Source organism: Pelodiscus sinensis, chromosome 6 (genome assembly GCF_052426305.1).
Source record: "Pelodiscus sinensis isolate ZL-2025 chromosome 6, ASM5242630v1, whole genome shotgun sequence".
NCBI lineage: Eukaryota > Metazoa > Chordata > Testudines > Trionychidae > Pelodiscus > Pelodiscus sinensis.
The window spans coordinates 20,679,559-20,704,356 of record NC_143057.1 but is presented as its reverse complement, the minus strand read 5'-3'; the positions used below and the strand labels follow the sequence as shown (position 1 = coordinate 20,704,356).

Below are 24,798 nucleotides of genomic sequence, written 5' to 3'. Positions count from 1 at the left end.
AGTTTTTAAATCCTACAGCAAATGGAAACCTAAAGCTAGTCAGTAGGGGATCTAGTTTAATTTGGTGAAAACATTTTATACTAATGCAAGCCTAGACTCTTCTCCATATCTTCTGGTTTAAGGAATAACTTACTTAAAAGTTTGAGTCTTGGGGGCCTAACCTGTGATTTAGAGGGACCAGGTATTCATACCCGGTTCTGTCTTAGGTTAGGAAGACTTTATACCACCAGGTCACAAATTAGGCTATACTAGATAGACAAATGTTTGTCTCGCCATATCCAGCCAGCCTTCCAGCTAGTAATGAAGCATCACTACAGAAAGGAATCCAAGTACCACAATAGACAGGAACCCAACTATGTGGCCCATCTGTAAGCACCATGTAGCAAGCTACTTTATTATAGGTCCCTTAAACCTGGAAGCCAAACAAATAACCCCTGCCAAGGAGCTTCTGGCTAATGTTCTGGAAGGACATTAACTCCATATGAAGGAGGACCAGGAGATAAGCTTTTAGTTAGGAGACCTTGAAAGACTTGAGGCAAGAAGGCATTGATGTTAAAGAGTTGTAGTTTCTCTTATAAGAAAGATTTTTCAAAACTTCACATACAGCAAGCTGTCAGACACAAGTGATTACAAGGGAAGAATATCTTGGTAGCAATAGATAAAAGGCGATTCTCCTACTTTGCAATATGCTCAGCCACTAGGGAGTAGATTAAGCTTTGTGCAGAGTTTGTCTTCCTGCATGTTAGACAATCACCTATTACAGTCCTGCCCTCACCAAGAATGGGACTTTTGGGCACTATTCAAGCAAGTTATTAGTCCCTATTGAATTTTTCTTCTTCTTCCTGCCACCCCAAATGGCTAGAGAAAACTACAACTTTTATAGCTTGTACTCCAGTTAGAGATCATAGAAAAGGTTTTTTTTTTTTTAATAGCTGTTTCATGAAATGTGTTCAAGTCACTTAAATATTTAATATAATTTTGTTAGTCTAAGGTGCCACAGGGCCACTTGTTTATGTAAAGTTTCCCATATTAATTTGTAAATAAATTTATATTAAATATAAATAAAGCCACTAGGGGTCTCACTACACTCGCCAACCTCACATCTGACTGCCGCAGCCAGTTCATGGCCTCCCCTCCTACGCATGCCACAGCAGAAGGAGGGCAGAACATAGGCTGCCACCAGCCCTTCCTACGGCCAGATAGGGGTTGAACTGTCAGGCCTGCCTCAGGATGCTGTGTCCAGATGGGGACCCTGATTGGGCAGGGTTTCTGGTCAGAGGGGAGGGGGCAGGAGCACAGAAATCCATGGCACACCCACATTTTGAATACTGCATACAGATGTGGTCACCTCATCTCAAGCCTCCGCACCGGATTCAGCTGGCAGGGAAGCACGAGCCAGATCTGGTGCGGAGCCTAAAGGCTTCCTCTTCCTCTCTTTCCCTTGCCTCAAAGCCAGTGTTGGAACTAATCTTACCCTTCCCCCCCCCCCCATGCCCAAGGCTGAAGCACCAGGCAAGGTGGCAATCCAAGCACCTCGCCCAAGGCAGGCAGTGGCAGCGGTTCCTCACTGGATCATAGAGCCTCAGGGCCCCAGAATTAGAAGTGGGGCCAGAGACAGCTGTATGGGAAGTGGCAGGGATGGGGGAAGCAACAGAGCTCGCTGGGCACCCTGAAGGCCGTTCCCCACCATGGCCACTGTTTCCCGTTCTGTCTCTGCTGAAGCTGGGGAGGCAGGATAATAAAGAGAGACATGATGTCACTCTGTCATCCTGCAAGTGAGAGAAACTACATGTACACAGCAGCATTATTTTGGAACATCCGTTATTCCAAACTAACAAAGAGCAGGTCTACACTGCAAGCCATTATTTCAAAATAATGGTGAGCTGAAGGACTTTACTCCAACTCCTGTAATCCTAATTTTACGGCATTTAAGGGAAGTCCAAGGAAGAGAGCTCCTCCTCAACTTGCTGCGGTCAAGCTAGCACCAAAAGACGAGTTAAGCTGTTTCAACTTCAGCTATGCTGTTAACATAGCTCAAGTTGCACTTCTGCTCTATTATGTAGATGTACACAGAGAGATGAGTTTGTGGGCAAATCTACAAAAACCTCTCACATATATTTGTTAGTCTCCAAGATGCAACAGGACTACTTGTTTTTAAAGTTACAGACTAACGTGGCTACCCCTCTGAAACTTTTAAACTTTCTATATAGTACTTATATAGCTAAAGCACCACAAGTGTGCATATTAACCCTTATATTGTTCTGGTAAACCAGGGAAAGCATCATCTCCATTTAATAGGGGAGAGAAACAGACTGAGGGTCTAAATTACAGGCAACTCCAACTGAAGTTACTAGCTACGAAACTCACACCTGGGGGGAGGGAAAGGCCCTCTTAAGTGACGCTGAAGGACACAAGTTGTCCGGGACAAACCCAGAGTTAGACCATAAGTTACAAAAACTCCACTATTCTGCTCTGCTTCCAGTTTTGCTAGCTTCAGTAATTATTGAAGTTTCTCCTTTGTCCCACTTAGAGTTTTAAATGCAGTAATTTAATCTACCTTGTCAGTTGGTTGATGTAGTATAGGCAGCCTCTCTTCAATTTTGTCCAGTCCTACACATGCATAGCTGTTGGCAACTGCAACTAGAGAAGTTTTAAAAATGATGAGTGCTTAAACCACTCGCCCCCAAAGCTTAAGATTAACCACCACGTTTGTTGCGACAGGAAAAGCCAGTTCTAACCAAAATGTTTTTTTTTTTTTTTTTAAAGACTAAACAAGGAGATTATGCACTTAATTCTGCAAAACATTTGACAATTTTTTTTAAAAATTTTATTTATTTTTATTTTTTTTAAAGAGGGAGTGACCTGTCAGCATACCAAGGACATGTCTCTTGGCATTTGCCAGTTCCTAGAAATAGGCTCTGAGCTAAAACCAGAGCAAGCAGCCATGAAACAGTTGACAAATTTATAACTGCAAGTAGGTGAAAGGGAAGTATGATGCAGAGCTCAAAACTGGGTGAAGGGTTAGGCCAGAAGTTGAGCAAGAAGCTTCTTACTCAAGCAGTTATCCTAGAAGTCAAAGTTCATGACGAACAAGTTATTACAAGCTTAACTGCAATAGTCACTTGACATCAGACTATTTTTATAAGAGCTCATATTTGATAAAGTATGGCTTTCTGTACAAACTAAGGGAAGTTTTTACTTATCACGAACATGCAGAAATCCCCATTCATTAGAAGAATCCAGATATTGTGGGCTATAAATCAAAGAGATTATGCTGTAATAATTTAGAGATAGAGAAACTAAGCTTTAGGTACTACATTCATCAGCTGAGGTACCAGAGAAGAGTGAAAGGGATGGTCAATTAAATAGTTATCAGTTTCTTGTAGATTAACTTACATAGTGCCCCCAAATTCTTGTATCCACACCATTACCCACAAAGCATAAAATGCACAGAAATAGTTATTGCTTACTCTGCGGCTCCAGCTTCTGGATGATGGGCATAGCACTTGTCATAGCCACTGCACTGATGGTCTTCACGCCTTTTTCTGCTATCTCACATACCGATTTCAGGTAGGGATGGTTATCTTTTGTGTTGACATATGCAGAGGACACCATGTCATAGGTGGAACTCACCAAGGGAAGCTTGACAACCCTGGCTACCACATTCTGTGTGAACAGAGAGCGAAGGTTAAACTCACTTCCTTCTCGGTTACGTGACACAAACGGTCAACTCATACATACCTGTTGTGAGTCAGCTGCTACTAATGCCATTTTTAGTTCTTCCAATCTTGTAGATCCTACAACAAGATGATCCAAATTAAAATTCATTAAGTCCAATAGCCAACCACCATTCCATTTTAATCGAAGCTAGAATTTTTTTTCTTTGGAAGAAAAAGACTAAATCTTTTCTTTGGAAGAAGAAGAGTCTTTAGGTACACCAGTGCACCAATCCCTTTCATGAGAAAGATCCAGACAACGTGGGCTGAAAGGAAATAGACCACACTGCAATAATTTAGACAGCTAACATTTAGTTTCATCATTATTTTCACCAATTCAGGTACTAAACAGAAGCGTAAAAAGGATGGTCAACTATTTAGTTTGAGAGGTTTGCAGCACACAAATTGTCCATCAATTACTTTGTTGAATTGATAGCAATGGGCCTAATCTATGTTACCTCATTTGGATGCATCGTCCATACGCAATTAGACATTTGAAGAGTTACAAGTTGCGGGTATAGGCAGGAAGACTCCAGATAAGATGAAGAACCTTCAGCTGCTTTTCACTAATTTCAGATATCACTAGATTAAGTTTGTCAACTCCACAGAAGAGAACCTTGAAAAAGCTCTGGAATCTGCCTATCACTAAGGCCTAAAATCTTCCAGACACATACACAAGTTAATTGTGTACCTAAAGTGAGAACATGTGTATTGTTGTTATTGGGATTAACTGTGTTTCTGAAAGATCAGATTCTGGTGTACATGTTGCTATACGATAGCTAATGTCATCCTATCTCCTACAAAGGGATTTAAAATGAGGCATAAAAATAAATTATTGGCATGGTGTGGTCTTTATAGATGGCATCTGTACCTGTTTCCTTACCCACCTGCACAGGAAGGGGAGCAAGTTTCAGCCTATAGCATCTAAGGCACAGACTGCAGGTCATTTAAGATGGGCCATATGTGCCAACATCCTGCTCACCATATTGGCTTGCCCTAGAATGCCCCTATCCTAGGTACAGGACAGGGTTTCCCCCATGGCAGAGAATCTTGAATTAATATTGGCAGGATAAACATTTATTGACAAATCACATTGGATTGTAAGAGGCTGCAGAAAGCAGCTGTCACACCCAGTCCCAGTGATCCTGCTTCTCCAGACTTCAAGGGCTACAGAGATGATATTGGTGGTCTTTCCACACAACACATCTAAATTGCCCAGGTTTTCATACCGATCAACGGAAGTAGTAGAAAATTCATTTAGGGCTGCATATACCAGAACTTCTGAACAGACTTATGTGTAGTGCTGGGGAGGAGCCGGTGGTCGTGGTACATGTAGGTACCAATGACATAGGGAAGGGTAGGAGAGATGTCCTGGAGGTCAAATTTAGGCTGCTAGGGAAGAGACTGAAATCCAGGACCTCTATGGTGGCATTCTCAGAAATGCTTCCAGTTCCATACGCAGGGCCAAGTAGGCAGGCGGAGCTTCAGAGTCTCAATGCGTGGATGAGACGATGGTGTAGGGAAGAGGGGTTTAGATTTATTAGGAACTGGGGACACTTTTGGGGGAGGGGGAGCCTATACAGGAAGGATGGGCTCCACCTAAACCAGAGTGGAACCAGACTGCTGGCACTAAACATTAAAAAGGCCGTAGACTGCTTTTAAACTAAGAGATGGGGGAAAGCCAATTGGTGCGGAGATGCACGTAAATCGAAGGGAGACTTCTCTTAGAGGAGAATCCATTGATAGAGATTCTCTAAGCTGTAGTCAGAAAGAGAGGAGGGAAGAGGACAAACCATGGGCCAGAGCAGACAAACAACCGCATACAAAGGAATCCAATGCATCAGGGAAGGGCAGACAAATAAGCAGTGGCAAATTTTTAAAGTGCTTGTATGCAAATGCTAGGAGTCTGACTAATAAGATGGGTGAACTAGAGTACCTCGTATTAAATGAGGAGATTGACATAATAGGCATCACCGAAACTTGGTGGAATGAGGAAAATCTGTGGGACACAATCATACCGGGATATAAAATATATAGAAAGGATAGAGCAGGACGGCTGGGTGGCGGAGTGGCACTGTATGTGAAAGATAATGTAGAATTAAACGAAATAAAATTATTAAGTGAATCAACATGTTCCATAGAATCGCTATGGATAGTAATTCCATGCTCCAATAACAAGTAGTTAGTAGGGATATATTACTGACCACGACAGCGATACTGACATTGAAATGCTAAGCGAGATTAGAGAGGCTACCAAAATAAAGAACTCTGTAATAATGGTGGATTTTAATTACCCCCATATTGACTGGATACATGTCACCTCAGGAAGAGAAGCAGAGATAAAATTTCTCAATGACTTAAATGACTGCTTCTTGGAGCAGCTGCTGCAGGAACCCACAAGGGGAGAGGCAATTCGATTTAGTCCTGAGTGGAGTGCAGGATCAGGTCCAGGATATAAGCGTTACAGGACCGCTTGGGAATAGTGACCATAATATAATAACATTCAACATTCCTGTGGTGGGAAGAACACCTCAGCAGTCCAGCACCCTGGCATTTAATTTCAAAAAGGGGAATTACACAAAAATGAGGAGGTTAAACAGAAATTAAAGGGCACAGTGACTAGAGCCAAATCCCTGAAAGCTGCATGGAAACTTTTTAAAGACACCATAATAGAGGCCCAACTTAAATGTATGCCCCAAATTAAAAAGCATAGGAAGAGACCTAAAAAAGAGGCACCATGGCTTAACCACCATGTAAAAGAAGCAGTGAGGGACAAAAAGGTATCTTTTAAGAAGTGGAAGTCCAATCCTAGCGAGATAAATAGAAAAGAAAATAAACACTGTCAAATTAAGTGTAAAAATGTAATGAGAAAAGCAAAAAAAGATTGAGAAACAGCTAGCCAAAAACTCAAAAAGAAATAACAAAATGTTTAAGTACATTAGAAGCAGGAAGCTAGTGCGCCTCCCCCCACCCCCCAAGCAGACCAGGCTTTTCTCCGGACGCCTGGGGCAGAGCAGCTGGGGTGCTGCTGGGTTGGTCAAGTAGCGCCGAGGAGCAGCGCTACTGGAGCAACCCAGCAGCGCCCCAGGTGCTCTGCCCCAGGCATCCCCAAGTCATCCGCTGCTGAAACTGACCAGCGCTGACTACAGGAAGCCCGAGGCAGAGTTGCTCTGCCCCTGGCTTCCTGGAATCAGCTGCTGATCAGTTTCAGCAGCAGCTGATTTGGGGACACCTGGGGTTCTTCAGTTGAATCTGTATGTAAGTGGGAACTGGCATCCAGATTCAGCCTGTTGAAACTGATCAGCAGCTGATTCTAGGAAGCCCGGGGCAAAGCAACTCTGCCTCGGGCTTCCTGTAGTCAGCTGCTGGTCAGTTTCAGCAGCGGCTGAATCTGGACACCAGTTCCGACTTACATACAGATTCAACTGAAGAACAAACCTACAGTCCCTATCTTGTACGTAACCCAGGGACTGCCTGTACATACCTTTAGAGACTATCGACACAGAGCACAACTGAAATACAGTTACCTTTCAACAGCAAGGCACCACAACATTGGTGTGTGGTAGCTGCAGCTACTTAAAGCAAGGATACCAAGGCAAATCTATTCTATTAAGAGCTGTGCAAGTTTTAACATCTAAAAAACTAAGGTCATGCTTTGTCTGCACAAAGGTCTAACCCAAAGACTCACACCATAGAGGGCACATTGAATTCCTCTCTAGGGGGTAAAAAAAGGGTGAGTTAAAAATCATGTCAGAACTAGTTTAACCGAAAGCTTAAGCCACCCCACAAGAGCTCTAGTATATATTTTCACCCACTTGTTAAAAGGGAATGTAGTTCTTACTAAAAAAAGCAGTTGACAGGCATTTGAGTTATGCCCTCAAACATGTAGGTCTATTTTAGAAATAGCCCAGATCCGACAGGGCAATGAGTAAGCAGCCAGAGTCAGTTTCCTAGGTTTGGTAAAGAGGAACAGAAATGAGTAGCTTTCAGCCTTCAAGCATGAGAAGTAGAAACTCCCTTTCCACTCAATCCATGGAGCAGACACAGGGATTGTTCCCATCTTCTCTAGCTGTCTAAATGGTATGCAGACACCTGCATATGGAGGTCAGCACTGTTTTTCAGTAAGCCACTGGGCAGAAACTGGACCAGCACGAGGCACGCTAACAGAAGGGACACCTGGCCACCTTCCCAGCCCACAGGCTACAACAGATACAAGGAATACGGTCAACAGTTCTCATTCCAGGATCGCCAGACCCAAGGTGGCTTCACGCAACGTTAAGAGCGAAGCCTTGAATTCACCAAGCAAGCAACAAAACCCAGGGAGAGGGACGCCGGTAGCCTCCCGGGTCTCGATGCCTCATTAGTACAGGAGCGTGGGGCGGCTGGAAGAGGACCTGCAGGTGAAGGTAGCTTGACAGCCAAGCCACGTAGAGCCACTCCCTTCCTCACCGCGTGCGCTTGCCCCGAGGCCCCGGGGCGCTTCCGAAGAGGGGCAGCGGCCGGGCTCAGCAGCATGGGAGGGCAAGAGCCACCACAGGGCGGTGCCAGCTCCAGGCACGAGCCCACTAGCGCGGACTCGCTCCCCAGCGAGCCCCGGGGATGAACCCGGCTCCGCAGCCGCGTACGTCGCGCCAGGACGGCAGATTACAGGCTCGCCCCACGGCCCAGGGCAGCGCGACTCGCCTGGAACGGAGAGAGCAGCTGATCCAGCACCGGGCTCCGTGCGCCTCGAGACCCCCCCCCCCCGCCGCGCTCGCGCCTCTCACCTCTGACGGGCTCCCGAACGCTGTAGCGACCTAGGGCCGCCTGCCCCTGGCTATTTATGCAGAGCGGCTGCCTCCGGGGCGCGTGCTCCTCTCGCGAGATCACTGCGCGTCCCGGCTGCCGCTACCCCCACGTGATGAGCTGCGGCTTGGGGAGAACGCTCCGGGTCAGCTGCTCGGCCCTGGCTGGGCGCCCTGCGCGCGGGGAGAGAAGCCGGCGGCCCTGCCCCTCCGCCCTGGGCGGTCAGCCCCCGGCGTTCGGTGTGTTTCCTCCCCTGCGCCCCTCCCTATACCTGCGCTTCAAATAACGTCAATAAATGGCAAATCAGAAAGGGGACTGCGGGTTACAGACTCATAAGCAGGGAACCGTACTGTGGGTTCACCCATCCACAGCTGGTGGCTGCTCATTTTTACCCCCCACTAATTTCTTTTGCTTCTTAGGGTAGCCGAGCAATAGGGATGTAATAATGTAGTCAATTTACTGATAAGCCAAAGCTTATAGGTTAATGCTGTAGACCAGTGTGTCCCAATTTTATTTGTGATTTGTCCTTTTCATAGGTGTTCATTTTTTTAATTGTATCCTTTGGTATATATGGTTGTGACTATTTTCTTCCACTATTTGATCTGAGGAAGTGGGTCTGGCCCACGAAAGCTCATCATCTAATAAACCATCTTGTTAGTCTTTAAAGTGCTACATTTTCCTCCAATTTTATTTGGCCTTTTAAATTCGAAAGAATTTTGTGGAACCCCTAATAACAGTAATATATGGAGCTGAAAAAGTAAACCACAAATAAGTAAGGATAATAATAAACAAATGCTAAACAAGGTCATGAGCTCAACATTTAGTTTAATTGCACATATTTAAAAATCACATAATATTATTTTTTAAATCATAAAATGTTATTGTAATGGAATTTTTCTGCAGAACCCTTATTTTCACTTTGAGAACATGCATTCCCTCCCCCCCCCCCCGCGCTTCTAAGTAAATTTTTTAGCAGGCTGGGCCAGCAATCTGGTTTAGTCCTGGTTTGCAACGGGTCTGGGACCTATCCCTGCTGTGTGTCTGCATTTAAAGTGTATTAGGAGCTGGGCTGGCAGGCAGCCTGGCTCAGTTTTCCTGGCAGACCAAGTTCCACCTAGCACCCTATGCTGCTGCCTCTGATACAAAAGTAGCATCTCTGAGTGGCAAAGGGCTCCTTGGAAGTGGAGCCAGAGCGCTCCACTGGCTGCTGGCCCCGCCCCTGGGTACTGTAGAATAGTTGACTAACCAATAAGAATTCATGAGGTTACTTGACTATTCAGTTAACTGATATTTAACAGCCCTAGTCTATAACTGGAAAAACTTAAAAAACAACAAATTGTTTAGCAGCACCTTAAAGGCTAACATGGTATCATGAGCTTTTGAGGGTACAACCCACTTCTTCAGATGAATGTAGATAATTTCTTTTGGTTCCTCAGAGCTAAATATTTAGCCCATCATTAGCAGAGTAACAGAGAGGAGAATATCACACTGGAGGTTAGTGCTCAGAATAGCATACGTAGCTGGAAGTTTGGGTGATACAGTATGGGGAGCATGGTGAGGGAGCAGGGATTACATTCCCATTCACCAAAACACAGCTGAGACAATTGCCACGAAAGAGCTGGAATGTATGAAGGGGCATGATGAGGGGACCTGTGGATACTGAAATGTGTGCACACGGGATGTGAGAGAGAGCCAACAAATTACGTTTTTTTTCTTCACTGTGTGCTGCATTCCGTCCCCCTCTGGCTGGAGCCACATCACTGCGAGTGCTGGGAACGTCTGTCTCCATGCTGCCTTCTCATGGAGGCTTCTCCCCCACAGCTCCCATTGGCTGGGAATTGTAGCCAATGGGAGCTGCAGGGGGTAGTGCCTGTAGATGAGTGTGGTGCCATGCAGAGCCATCTTTTTTTCCCCACCACCACCAAAAGGGAGCTGCCCTAGGTAAGTAACTCGCATTCCAACCCGCTGCTCCAGCCCTGAGCCTGTTTCCTGCATTTCAACTCCTCCCTGACCATGCATTGACACCCTAGCATCTTGTCCTAAGCCCCTCTCTCACACTCCAAAATGCTCAGCCCCAGCTGGAGCCCCCTGCTGCATCCCAAATACCTCATCCCTTGCTCCATCCCAGAATTCACACCCAGAGTCAGAACCCTTCAACCCTAAGCCTCCTCCCACACTTTGAACCCCTTGGCCCCACTCCTGCCACAGATCATCCAGGTGCAGAATGAATTTTGTTATGTTTACTAATATGAAGGTGATGTGTCACACTTGGGGGGGGGGGGGCTTATGAATACATAAGATAGACTACAGATAAGTTAATAATATGATTATAATGATCCTTCTGGTCATAAAAATATTCAAAGCATAATTTTCTTTTCAAAACAAATATAAGTATCTGCTCATTATCAAAGATGCATCAAATGGTCCTTCTGAGTTATTAAACATACCTTTGGGATATGTTATTCATCATCATATTTAACTCGGGATTGTCCCCATTGGCTCTCCCACATTTCCCCATCCTTCCAGTCTCACACGATCCATTTCTGCATTTTACAATCCTGTATGGCATCCTTTTTTCTTTGGACTCCACACTAATTCTGTATTCATCTAAGTAGTCTGTCTCCTTTACTGTGTTTGTTGGCTTTGTGGATAAGCCTTGGTGTGTTCCAGTATTGAAAGCTATTGTCTAGACTAGGGTACTCATAGTCACAGCTTCCCTACTATGCTAAGTTTGTTTTTTCCTTTACAAAATTATGCCACGTTTGTAAGGCATGATCTTTTTGTGACTCCATGGTGACTGTTTTTACAAATGGCAGCATTTCTCCTATAAAGTCCTTCTCTCTTCTGCTTCTGATTACTGTGTCCTCTAGCAAATATTCCTTCTACTTTCTCTAGGAATGTGACTCTTCAATTGTTATCACCTCTAATACCATTAGCTCACAGACATTTACCTTTCCCCACCTCTAATACCATTAGCTCACAGACATTTACCTTCCCCCCCACCCCCCCGCATCCCTCTTCTGTTCTAAAATGTGATTTGTCGTTTTCATATGTGTACACTTTTTTTTTAAATTGCATCCTTTGGTATATATGGTTGAGACTATTTTCTTCCACTATTTGATCTGATGAAGTGGGTCTGGCCCACGAAAGCTCATCATCTAATAAACCATCTTGTTAGTCTTTAAAGTGCTACATAGTCCTGTATTTTGTTTCAGCTACACCAGACTAACACAGCTACATTTCTATCGTTTTTCTTTGTCATCTATTCTACTGTGACTGAGTTCCTGTGACAGTTGAGAATTGCCCCTTTCCTATTTTTTTACACATGGAACCAGAGTTTTCCTGACTGGAGGTTTCTGTTTGAAAGAGGTCAGTCTGGCTCTGTGTCAGAAAGCAACCCTGTACTTGTTCTCAAAATTGCTATGCTACTTCTACAGTGAAACTCTATTGGCTTCAATGCAATTATAGCAGGGTTGAATTTGACCCTGATTTGTGACTTTGTTGTTGAGATTTCCCATTACCTTTAGTATGTCCTGTTCACAAGTTATCTTGGTTTTAGATATAGTCTGATTATGCTGTGCCTTCAGATGTGGTTGACAATGCAAAATCTTTCTACCAGCTTGTTTGTTGTGCGCTAAATTTTCAAAAATTCCAGCTTGTAGTTTCAGTCATTTATGCAGGGGGCTATAATCTATAGCTACACTGATTTCCTGTCAATTTAAATAAGAAAAAGATACAAAAGTTTGGAAGTCAACAATTGTGAGCACAGTGGATGGGAGTAAAAGCAAGTGGGGAGAAAATAGCACAATTGTCCGTATCTTGTATGCACCTGTCAGGCCTCATGTTTTATGAATGTGAATATGCATAACTCAAAGACACTTTAGACAAAAATGCATCATATGACATTTTAAAGTTACTGAATGTTAATATTCTATTTCTGTGCATGTGTCATTTTTATGTGAAGTTAGAAATATGAAGTGGAAACCAGTTTTATTAATCTAAGAAGTCTTCTAGTGAAAGTCATTAGTGGTATTTAAAGAAACTTACAGGCCTGGTGCTCAAGACAATGATCTATACATGGGTTTGTTTTTCCTGTATGCCTAACTGTGGTTGGTCCTAGAAAAACATGTGACCATATGTCATGACCATGAGGGATGGCCAGCAGCCTAGGGACTAAGGGGTTAACTATGTCCCTTACCTAACCAGGTAGCAGGCAGCCAATAGAAATGTAAGTAGGAATTTCAAACTAGGACAAAGGTTTTTGGAAATAAGCAGCAGAACAGCTCCTGCGCAAGAAGGGTTTTTTGTGCAAGAAGGAGCAGTGTAGACATCTCTTTCATGCACAAAAGCCCCTTCCGCAAAATGGCAGCTCATTAGGTATGCAAATGAGGAACGGCAATATTCATCGGCATGCCTCATTTGCATATCTTCTTGTGCAACAATGCGCAGTGTAGATGTAGCCTTAGTATATTAGGCTTAACTGGTATGTTTTGTTTATTTTGGCTCAGTAACTTACTATGATCTGTCTGCTTTCACTTGTTAATCACTTAAATCCTACTTTTTATACTTAAAAAGTCTTTTGTTTATCATCAAGCCTAGTATAAATAATTGTTACTTGGGAGGCAACCACTGTGCATATCTCTCTTTCATTGACAAAGAGGACTAACCTTATGAACTTTCTCTGTGTAAAACTTTTATACAGAATAAAATTGATTTATTTGGGGTTTTGGCCCCTTTTCGGGATTGTGTTCCTGGGTGCTGTTAATGGCCCTATAGCTGAGCATTCCCAGAGCTGAGCTGGTTCAGTGTCCATGTTGCTCTGCTGGGGAGATGTTACCCCTACTCTGCCTTGTCTGGGGAGACCAGAACTTCTGGTCCAGCAGGACAAGATGGGGGGGGGGTCCCCTAGAGAACAGATAGGCAGGCTCAGTGGCATGATCAGCATGCCAGGTGACAAGCCAAAGGGGACTTCTATGATCAAATCTATCACAACACCCATCTGATTCCCAGAAAATATAGCACAAAAAAGAGAGGGACTAGAAATCAGTCCCTAAGCTACAAGAGAAGCATGCAGAAGACCAATACACTGGGCTGCAGATAACTTAAGAACCCATGGACAGATGCAGTCATTTAAGAATTTATTTTCCTGTACATGACAAGAAGAGGGAAAATAACCCACTCCCCCAGGAGAGATACATGTGCAAGCCAAAAGGAAACATAAAGGCTACGTCCACATTGCCCAGTCTTGTACAAGAATATATGCAAATGAGGTGCGGTGATGAATATTGCCACGCCTCATTTTTATACTTAATGAGCTGCCATTTTTGCACAAGGGGCTTTTGTGCAAGAAGGAGCAGTCTACATTGCTCCTTCTTGCGCAAAAACCCTCTCTTGCTCAAGAGCTGTTCTGCCTGAAAATAAGCAGCAGAATGGCTCTTGTGCAAAAGGGCGGCTCATTAAATATGCAAATGAGGTGTGGCAATATGCAACGCAGCACCTCATTTGCATATGTTCTTGCAATGACTGGGCAACGTAGACGTAGCCAAGAAGGACCGCAGAGGATGGAGGTGATCACAGAAGAATGTATCATCTGAAGATTAACATAATGTTGAAGTATCTAGTTTGTGGTCTTTGTGATTATGCACCGGTCACCAATGTGGTTGCCTCCCAGGATTTAGATAGCATTTTCTAGACAAACAAAATAATAAAAGAGGAACAAAAATATCGCTAAGTAAAGATAAACACTGTTATCATACAGTAGACGGTACAGTGCTCCAAGTAAGCATGGGAGAAGCATGGTGAAGTAAGGATGTTAAAGAGTGGTTATTTGGTGCATCGTGTAGTCGATACAATTTGTATTGATTATATGATTGGTTGTTAAGGGGAACCTCTCTGCAGAGCCGCAACGGGGATAACTCCCAGAGCCAGTGCGAGCTGGGACTAAGCTGGGACAGGCAGCTTTTACTACATTTAAAATGCAGAAGCGCAGTGGTCCTGGACTGATGCAAGCTAGGACTGCTCAGTCCCGGCTTGCACCAGATCCAGCAGGCTCTGTTCGCGGCGGCCCAGGCTGGCTGCTGGCAGGGCCTGCTGCTGGAGCAGCCCCTGTCTGTGGGGGAGGGAAGCTGCCCACTGGAATCCCCGTGGAAAGGCTGCTGCCAGAGCAGCCTCTGCCCATGGCAAGCCTCAACCCACCGCAGGCAGATGCTGCTTCGTGGCAGTTCTCCTACTCCTCCATCCACCCTGCTACCTCTGATAATGGGGGGCAGGCGGCACTGCGGAGACAGTGCTGGGGGGACCAGCTTTTAAGCCGGTTCCCCCCAGTGCCAGCTCCTGTTCCCCACCCCCTTGCTGCCGCTCATACAGAGGCAGCAAGGGGGTGGAAGCGAGTAGTCGAGTACCCGATAAGCTTAACCTTATCGTGTAGTTGAGTACTCGGCTACTCGCTTACATCTCTATGGTGAAGTCAAGCACACAGGAGGGGAAGTGAAGTGTGATTCGTTCATGTTGGAGGTGGAGACACAAGATCAATTGCCTGTACCTGCATATTGTTCAGGAGCTCACTATTCCTTCAGCCACTGTTGTCTGCCATGTCACCTATTGCAGGAATGCTGAGCATGCCACAAGCATGTTGCTATGACAACAATATGCCCTCCTAGGAAGGTCACTACAGGCTTCCATGTCACACTGCAGCATGTCACAATAACTCCACCCTGGGCACACCCTGATATTGCAGCATTGTGACTTTCCTATGTCTATTCACAGGAGCACCAGAGCTGATCCAAAAACGGACAATCTACAAGGAATGTGTGACCCTAAGAATACCCCCAGTGCTAGAGAGCTCTCTGGTATGTAGCAGTGAGACTCATCTTGATTAACCAGCTCAGTTCACCTCACACACTGTTGTCATGGTTTTAATTTAAAAGGTGTCTTGCAGCATATTGCTGGAAAACTAGCATCTCACTGATCATTAGTAGCCTTATGTGTAAGTATATGCATGATGTATGATTAATGCATAAAGAATTACAAACATGTACTGGAAATATGTTTTAAAATATGCTTGGCCCTAAACAAAGGAATGTGGTTTTATCTGCTTGAATATCAGTTTTAAAGTTTAAGCAAGGAGAGATCATGGAAGTATATTTAAATAAAAGGCGAACAAAGCCATCCGACTGGCAAGTGGGGGAGAAAATCACTTAACCAGCAACTGGCAACCTATGTTGGTGAGTGGGCTGCATGAGTGGCCCTCCTTCATCTCAATGGAGATGAAGATTTTCGTAACCCAAAAGGTCTCCTGGGATAGGGTAGTTTGCTAACTAGTTTTGCACTTGTTTTGTACCTAGTATTTGCAGGGCATGCTGACTGAACCATAGCAGCTCTTTGACTGGATGCAAAAGGAGCACATGGCTCTTACAATCAATGTTGTGTGTAATCAGCATGCATCTCACTTTACATTCCCTGCTTTATGAGTGTGTTACTTTCATAATACCAGTAGGAATAAAACTACATGGACAGAAACCAGCACAATTTGGCAATCCTGCACGTGGGAAATGGTAAGCAAAATGTCTTGTGGGCCACACATAGAACTCTGATGGGTTGCATTCAGCCCCCAGGGGGCATGTTGCCCAACACTGCACTTAACTATTACAGTGGGAGAGGAGACTGCAAAAATTAACATGGCATCAGCTGCCTGGGGAGCACCTGGCCTTGAAAACAAAGATAAACTTTCAGAATATCAAATTTGCGCACTGTCAGAATGGGTCTGAATAGAGACATGGAATGGCTCTCTCATTACAATAAGTAATTTTGACTACAGGTACTCTAGTCACTGTTGGAGGTGAGCCACATCCACCCTCATTTAATTAGTACTGATGTTATACTCCTATCCCTGTATTCCTGCCTCTCTATACAGGAGCTGACTCAGCATCCCATCACTCATCTCTCCTCCCCCAGTAACTGGGAGTTGACTGAAAGTCAGGCAGTTGGTACAGGGTGTCAATTAACTAAGTAGCGATATAACTGAGGGAGCTAATGGAGGGGAAAGTTACCCTTTTTACCTCTCCCCCACTCCACCCAGCAACTGGGATTATATAAGCAGGCAGGAAGGATGTGCTGGAAAAAAGAATAGGTAGGGCCTGGTTAAGCTAGCAGCAAGGGGGAATGCTGATTATTCATGGTAAATAACCATATAGCAGGGTGGGGAACCTTTTTTGGCTTGGGGGCCACTGACCCACAGAAAACAAAGTTGGGGGCCACACACAAATGAGAAAAAAAACCTCATTGATGTGGCACCTGACTGAAAAAGAGAAAGACACTCCCCACATTTCCCTCATACAGCAGAGCCGAGGTGGGGGGAGGGATGTCGTCCAGCCTAGTAGACTTTCTGTGCTCCAGTTCTGTGGTGGAGTAGCAGGGGGGCTGGAACATAGGTTCCCAATGCTGGGGGGCAGAGGCATAGCGAGGGTGTTATGCACCCAGGGGCAAAAGCAAAATTTGCCTCCTTCCCCCCCCCGCCGCCATGTGACAGGGCCCCAAACCTGGCGCATGACTGAGCCCGACCCTGGGAGGAGTGGGGGAGCTTGTACCACATCTTCCACTGCCCCCTCCAGTTTGGGGAGGGCACTATCACGCTGTTGAAAATGGAGGAGGGTGGGGCTGGGGGAGAGAGGTGGGGAAGAGGCTTCAGCAGGCGGTGTTGGGTAGAGGAGGAGCAGGCAAGCCGAAGGACGATGGGGGAGCGGAGGGGCAATTACCTCCCCACATCAGTGAATGTAAGAGATTAATTTGCCTGTTAAAATAACACTCAGAAAAACTTTTAAATAAAATTAACACACAACACGAGAATCATCCTCACTTTTCAAGGAGCTTGGTCCTGCTTTGAGGGCGGGGGGCTGGACTCGATGACCTCTCGAGGTCCCTTCCAGTCCTATTATTCTATGATTCTTGAAGGCAGTTGAAGCAATAAGTAGTCTAAGGGTGAGGATATACTGTAACCGTGGCTTTCTGTCTGCCACAAGGACTTTTTCCTTCAGGCTGCTGTGAGAGTCTATCCTTAAGTAAAGGAGAGAGGTCTCTCTGAGCTGCTCTTTCAAATTTCACACAAGCCATTCAACTGAAGCCATAGATATCAAGATTCAAGGCCAGCCTTGCCTTGAGCAGACTGCCTCACTAGATATTCACAGTCTCAATGTCCGAACATGTATAAGACTTTTAGTTGAGAAAGCCATGTTAATCCCAAGTCTCTGCTAGGACTGGGAGATGTGGGTGACCTATAGAAAACACCAGCATTTTCTTTGGAAAATCCGCAACAAAACGTGGGGGGATCTATCACCTCAGTAATGCCAACTCCTTTAGAATTGAGGCCCTGATTATCCAGCACCAGCTGAGGTAGAGCAGGCACTGTGTGCACGTCTGATATATTTTTACCAAAACTGCTACCTGCCCAACTCACCAAAGGAGAAAGGAAACAGGGAGGCCAAAAGGAATGGTTTAGAGCAGTGTTTCTCAACCTTTTTTTAAAAAATAAAGTACCCCTTTTTCAAAAAAACCTATAAGTACTGCCTTAAAAAAAAAAAAAGTACCCCCCCCCAGTACCTACAGTTTTCAGACACACACATTTTTTTCTACCATTGAAATATATTTGTTTAAACAACTTAATCATATCCCCATCACTCTTTACAAAGTGGAGGTCAATGGGGCTGGGCTATTTTATATGTAAAAATACTGAGAAATATATATGTCAATACCATGATGGCAATGCCTCTATTATGTAAATAATACCAAATAATAATGGCAAATGAGACCACTTCCCAACCTGCTTACAAAGGACCTGATACAATTTAAATTTTAAGCTAGGATTGAGCCCAAATCAATCTGTTGATATGACCCAAAAAGATCCAGATAACATTTAGTCATCCTTCAAACATATAAAGGACCAATCAGTAAAAGCCCCACTGCCCGGTAGAGGCGGTCTTTGAATAAAATTGAATTTACTTTTTCTGACAGCAGCGCTTTCTCTCACTGAATGTGGGGTCTTCAGCACAAGTTTCACTTTATGTCAGAATAACTCAGAAATGTGTCGTCACAGCTAACTCCATTCAGGTCAAAGCAATGTGCACCCCAGAGAAAGAAGAACAAATTTCTCGAAACTGGAAGTCAAAACATCTCACCTCTTAACAGAGCTCACAAAGGGTCTTGTTCACCCAGAGACATGAATCATGACAACTCTCTCTGGAGAAGACCGTACATCCTGCCTCTCTGTGGACGCACCAAGTGTTTTCACGTGGCATCTTTCCATGCTGTTTAAATCGACTGCTTGGATGAGGAAGACTCACAAAGAGTCTGTCCATTATCCACACTAGAGCAACATGGTGATTTCACCATCATGGAAACAGACCCGATCTCTCTGTGGGCTCTTGTGGAGCAGCAGAAAGCCTGTAGCAATCTCTCGGGGGAGAGGCCAGGGGTGCCTCTACTGCAGTGGTTCTCAAACTTTTTGGCCCGTGGACCACGTGTCTCAATGTAAACCTTTCCGTGGACCCACCAGTTGCTAAGGAATATACAATGGTGGTGCCTCCACCTGGCTGGCCTTATACACACTTACTGTGTGCCTTGAGAGCTTCCAGGAATAAACTCATTCCAGTTATAATCTGGATCTAATTCCAGAACAACAACTACAAATCATATACATCTAATAGAGTACATTAAAATAAACAATCTTTACTTAACTTAAATAAACAGGGTTTAACAGATTAACAATGAATAACATTAACAAAGAGCACAACAATAATTAGAATTTATATATCTAGCATTTGCACTGCCAATATTGATCCCACCCCAGAGTGTGCACACCCCTGGACTCAGAGTCCCAGACTCTTGCTTGCATGGGCACGCTTGAAGAACTTCAGTTGTAATGGAGATTCTCTGTAGGCAGTGTGTATGAGGGTCCAAGCTAGGCAGCAGCTCTGTCCCAGGCAGCACTTTCACAAAAATGCCCAATTACTTACAATCTCATGCTGTGCCTATCAGAAGCAGCCTGCTAGATCCCAGTTCCAAAAGCATCTAGTCCCAGTCTGTAGCTGCACTCTAATAGCCCCTGGACTGGATCAAACTCCTCCACAGCAGCCTGGCTCCTCTTCTGTTTCAAAATCCAAGGGCAGAGTCCCAGGCCTCTCTTCTCATGCACATGGAGAGACTCAGATCTCCCACACAAGAGTCACTTCTTTCCTGTTTTTCCCAAGGGCTCATGGGAATTGTAGTCTGTGAGGCTGGATTGCAGCACACAGGGTCTTTCCAGAAAATAAGCAGAGGTATCTTTAGTAAAGGGACTACAAGTGGGATAGGGATGGGGTGCAGGATCTGGGAGGGAGGTGGGGGGCAGAAGGGGGAGAGGTTGCAAGGTCTGGGTGGGACATAGGGTGCAAGAGCACGCTGGGTGTAGGGTGTCTGGCCGGGGGGAGGGAGCAGGAGCAGATTGGGGTAGGTTGTCTAGCTAGGAGGGAGGGTGGGGACTTGGGGGTAGGAATTGGACCTCCCTGGTCGGGTACCCTCTGGATCTGACTGGTCCCAGATGAGGGAGTTTTTGAACCAGGAAAGGTAATTTCAGGGCTCCTGGTGCCACCTCCTCCCCATTAGGCTTCTTTGCTCCTCCATCCCCTGCAACCTAGCTGAGCTGCCCACCCCCGCTGGTTCCCTGTGCTTCCCCCACAGCCATCCCCCACAATCCAATGGAGCGCAGCACCAGCTCCCTGCACCCCCTTGCAGCCCAGCTGAGCTCCCCACCCAGCACCTTGCCCCTCCCACAGCCCAGGTGAGCTCCCTACCCAGCCACTACCTCCAGGCTGCAGCAGCTGTTTCCAGGACATTTTCAGTGTTTATGGGGCACTGGGGCTGTGTCTAGACTACACCTCTCTGTTGACAGAGAGATGTAGATTAGGCACGTCGAAATTGCTAGTGAAGCAGGGATTTAAATATCCTGTGCTTCATTAGCATAAACATGGCCACCGCTTTTTTTCAAAATGGAGCTTTTTCGGAAAAAAACGGCAATCTAGGCGCGGATCTGTCAAAAATAAACCCTTTTTTGAAAGATCATGTAACCTTCATTTTTGGAGGAATACAGGATCTTTTGAAAAAGGGTTTATTTTCAACACATCTGCATCTAGACTGTGGGGTTTTTTTTTTTTAAAAAAAAGCTCCATTTAGAAAAAAGTGGCGGCCATGTTTATGCTAATGAAGCACGGGATATTTAAATCCCTGCTTCATTAGCAATTTTGACGTGCCTAATCTACATCTCTCTGTCGACAGAGAGGTGTAGTCTAGACATATCCCAAGAGATGAGATTAAAATTTGCAAATATCCTGGATTTTATGGGGCATATGGTCAGCATAGGCTGAACGCTCTGCTCCCACCCCGGCCTGGCGCCCCCCTACCATGGCGCCCGGGGGCAACTGCCCCTCCCTGCCCCCCCTTTTGCTATGCCTCTGCTGGGGGGGGAGAGGCCTGAGCTTTAGTGAGCCGGATCCAGTCAAGCTGGGGCCCACATCCGGCCCCCAGGCCTGAGGTTCACCCCTGCCCAATAGGCTGTGGCTTTGCTGACAGGCTATAATAAAGCATCAGTGTCAGTTATTGAGATTGAAAAAGACTCTGGGGTTCTTACGGAGGTCTCACTGTGCCAAAGCTTGCTTATGACAATTGCTCTTAAAAAGTCAATGGAGTACTTGATTGAGTAAGATTAGCAGAATTTCTCTCATACCAACATCTGAGAATGAAGAGAATTTTCTCTCTTGTTTATTTGCTTTGGCATCTTCTTGATTAATCCAGGGAGCAGTGTTGAGGCTAGTGTCAGGACAATATGGTTCTGGAATGCCCCCAAAGAACTTTGTGCTCTTATTCTTACAGCATGGTGTGCATTACAGCAGACAGACTGGAATGTATGAGTGGAAGATGATGAAAATCAAACCACCAGGATTGGAATCTCCTCTTCAGCAATCTAATCAATGCTTATGCTTTTGTTTGTGGGTTTTTTTTAGAACTGCCTCTAAATTTTTATTCATGCAACATTTCAAATGTGGCCAGGATAGGGGATGAATGTGTTTTAGAAGTCTGTAACAGTGTTTCTCAACCTTTTTTTATAAAGTACCCCTTTTAAAAAAAAGTACCCCCAATACCTACAGCTTGCAGACACACACATTTTTTTTCTACCGTTGCAACACATTTGTATAAAAAATTTAATCGTAACCAGGTGGGCAATGAAATTTTTGGATGTAAAAATAAAAAATAATAAAACGCTATAAAACTTAAAACAAAAATTCAGTTCTCTCTAAATTTCAGTTGTGTTGATGTGCCTCCCAGACTTCTCTTGAGTACCCCTATGGGTACTCGGACCACAGGTTGAGAAACACTGGTCTATAACATATATTCCAGTTAAATATACTGCAGTTGTTATCAAGGTAAAGTATTAAGATCCAGGAGCTTCAGGGGGTAGCTGAGTTAGTCTGTTACAGAAAAAAAACAGCAAGCAAATGGTCTGGTAGCACTTTATAGACTAACAAAACATGTAGATGGTATCATGAACTTTCGTGGGCACAGCCCACTTCTTCAGATGACCGGAGTTATGACTAGGGGATAAGAAAACTCAAAATAAATAGAAGAAGGGAGGGAGGTGGGGAGAGAAAGATGCTCTGTCGCCCACCCCTCTACCTTTATGTATAGAGGTAGGGGGTGGGCGACAGAGCATCTTTCTCTCTCCCCGCCCCCTTCCCTTCTCCTATTTATTTCGAGTTTTCTTATCCCCTAGTCGTAACTCCGGTCATCTGAAGAAGTGGGCTGTGCCCACGAACGCTCATGATACCATTTACATGTTTTGTTAGTCTATAAAGTGCTACCAGACTATTAAGATACAGGTAACCACAAATGTTTCCCTAGGGATTTCTATTAAGGAAAGTTATTGTGAAGAAGACTACTAAGGGACTATGGGAAAAACATAGCTAAGGAACATTTTACAGGAAAAATTAAAAGATGCGGTGAATTATATGAATCATTCAAACTCCCTCTCTTTATACCTTGGTTTACTTGGTAAGAAAACAGATTTTCAGCTGTGTACATTAATATAATTCTATGGACTTCATTGGAGTTATGCTGATTTAAAACAGCTGAAAATCTATGCCTAAAAGCTTTGAAAAGAAAATATTTTTTTAGAGATAACAACACTGCAAGTTCCTTTTGTTGTATAAAAAATGGGTTCCTGTGTGTTCTCTTCTCCAGTCCTTCCATTTACTCCCTTTGTTGTTGGCTGCACATCTCTTTGAGCCTCTCTCCAGATGAAGAGAACCCTGGTTAGTTCTCTCAGGATCATGTCAGTGTCAGAGCAGACAGTGTCCCTTTGAGCAGAAATCAGCTTAGAACATGAGATACTGTTTGGCAAATAAGTAATGTGTCAAAATGCTAATGAACCTTACAAATCATATCATAGGACTTAGCTCCAATGATATGATTTATAAGACATGACTCCTCTGTTGCTGTAATACAAAGGTCACTAGCTTGCTAAATCAGTGTTGTTTGATCAGATGTTTAGTTGGTGAAATGTACTGCATGTCCTTGGCTTGATCACCACAGTCATACCACACATATGTGAGGTGGGGTGATCTTGCCATAGGGCCATAGGATTGGGACTCAAGTTTCTAAACCCAGACGAATCACTAACTCAGCATAACTTTGGGCAAGACATTTGATTTCTCAGTGCCATCTGTAAAAAGTTTCATAAGAATGATTTAATCAATTGGCTTAATTAATCAAAGGCTTAATTAATTTTCATACATTTCTTAGAGATTCTGTGGTAAAAGGCACTCTATAAACAATAAACATTGTTAGTGATCATATAGCAGTATTCATCCATACATCTTAAAGTGCTTTACAATGGAGGATATAATTATCCCACTTTCAGCAATGGGAATACTGAGGTAAAGATAATATAATTATTATTAGTCAATAAGAATAAACTGTCAGTTTTAGGCTACTTTTTCATACTATTTTAGCTGGGAACATTTAAAGCACTCATTTTTTTAAGAGTGGTTTTCATGGATATTTCATGTATTTAACCAAGAGCCACCAGATTTTATTGAAGATTTGATTCTGATCCAAAGTCTCTGCTCAGGCTTATCTATAAATAATGATCGATATTTTTGTGCAACACAAGTACAAGGAATGCCTGACTCAAGGTGAAAGTTGGCTGGGTCACCATGAAGATGGACAAAGGAAGGAAGCATGTAAGCAGTTTCATGGCATTCCCATTAGAAGTGAGGGAAAAGAGGCGGTAGGATAAAGAGAACAGTTGCATTCAAAACAAAGCTTATGGCTGAATCCAGAGCAGACCAGACATGGGGTAGAGAGCTAATGGCATAGATGTCTTCTGATTGGAGGCTCCCAGACTAGCCCAAATCTACTCTACAATGAGCTATTTAAACCAATGTAAGGCCTTTCTATATTGCTTTTGTGCTCTGTAGTTTAACAGTGATGGCTTCAAATGCAAAATGCGGATGATGGACATGGGAGTCAGCACTGAAGATAGGATGCAAATTTCACCTCTGGAGGAAACTCTCTTCTTTATGTCAGCATATTAATTGCTATAGTCTGTTATGAGATACCTTTTTTTCCAGGGCAGCTGGTTCATTAGCCCTTCGTCAGCAACAATTGTTTTTGCCAGTGAGTTGAAATTCTGCTTTGATATTGTCAGCTAGATTTTTGGTCAAACTCTCTTTATGACCCAAATCCTGAGCTTTAAACACAGACCAAATATGTGAACTACATGCTGAAGAATTCACTTGGGGCTGAGAGGCAAAAAAAGGCAACTTCTCTCTGGGCTGAAGGATGGCAAAACAGTTCCTTTTCAATGGCTGTTCTATTTCAAGGCTTGAGTAAGCATCTTTGTTGGTATGATCCGCTGAGTGGCAGAATGGTTTGTAGTTTGGTGTAGAAGTGGCTCTACCAGCCCCTGATGCCCCAAATCTTTCATGTGTAATGTAATAAGAAGAGGGCCTGAAACGTAAGCCAAGTAGTAAGTAGTCAAGAAAGTAGTCAAGACTTTGTTAATATAACGCAAAATTAAGCTGGGAGCAAGAGGCTGGTCCTGCTCACAGAATCTGGCAGGAACAGGACTGATATTGCAGAAACACACATACCTAAGAGGTATTAGGCACAAGTCATGCAAACACATTCCAGGGTGGCACTAGAACATGTCTTGAGGAAAGATCTTGGTACCAAGGCACTTCCCATGTATAACAGGAACATACTGACCCAGGTT

At 44.3% G+C, this 24,798-nt stretch overlaps 1 protein-coding gene and 1 long non-coding RNA gene across 7 annotated transcripts in view; one reads left to right on the top strand and one right to left on the bottom strand.

Annotated features, from left to right (window-relative positions):
- PLIN2 (perilipin 2) overlaps nt 1-15,127 on the bottom strand; it is a 34,539-nt gene extending 19,412 nt beyond the window's left edge. The window contains exons 1-4 of one of the 6 annotated variants that reach the window (XR_012904616.2): nt 8,483-8,612; nt 3,742-3,797; nt 3,471-3,666; nt 2,558-2,640 (exon numbers count right to left, since the gene is read on the bottom strand). Coding sequence is in view for 5 of the 6 variants with exons in the window: in XM_006129985.5 (XP_006130047.4) it covers nt 2,558-2,640; nt 3,471-3,666; nt 3,742-3,771 (309 nt within the window). In the remaining variant the exon portion in view is untranslated. Of the gene's footprint in view, nt 1-2,557; nt 2,641-3,470; nt 3,667-3,741; nt 3,798-8,399; nt 8,615-12,022; nt 12,180-15,042 lie in introns of those variants that run through there. The other 5 variants (XM_006129985.5, XM_089779186.1, XM_075931506.2 and 2 more) reach the window with 5 other exon arrangements.
- Nucleotides 15,128-15,184: 57 nt separating this feature from the next.
- On the top strand, nt 15,185-21,504 carry LOC142829814 (uncharacterized). Its single transcript, XR_012904617.2, has 2 exons — nt 15,185-15,349; nt 21,399-21,504. It is a non-coding gene; the product is annotated as an uncharacterized LOC142829814 (long non-coding RNA).
- The last annotated feature ends 3,294 nt before the right edge of the window (nt 21,505-24,798 follow it).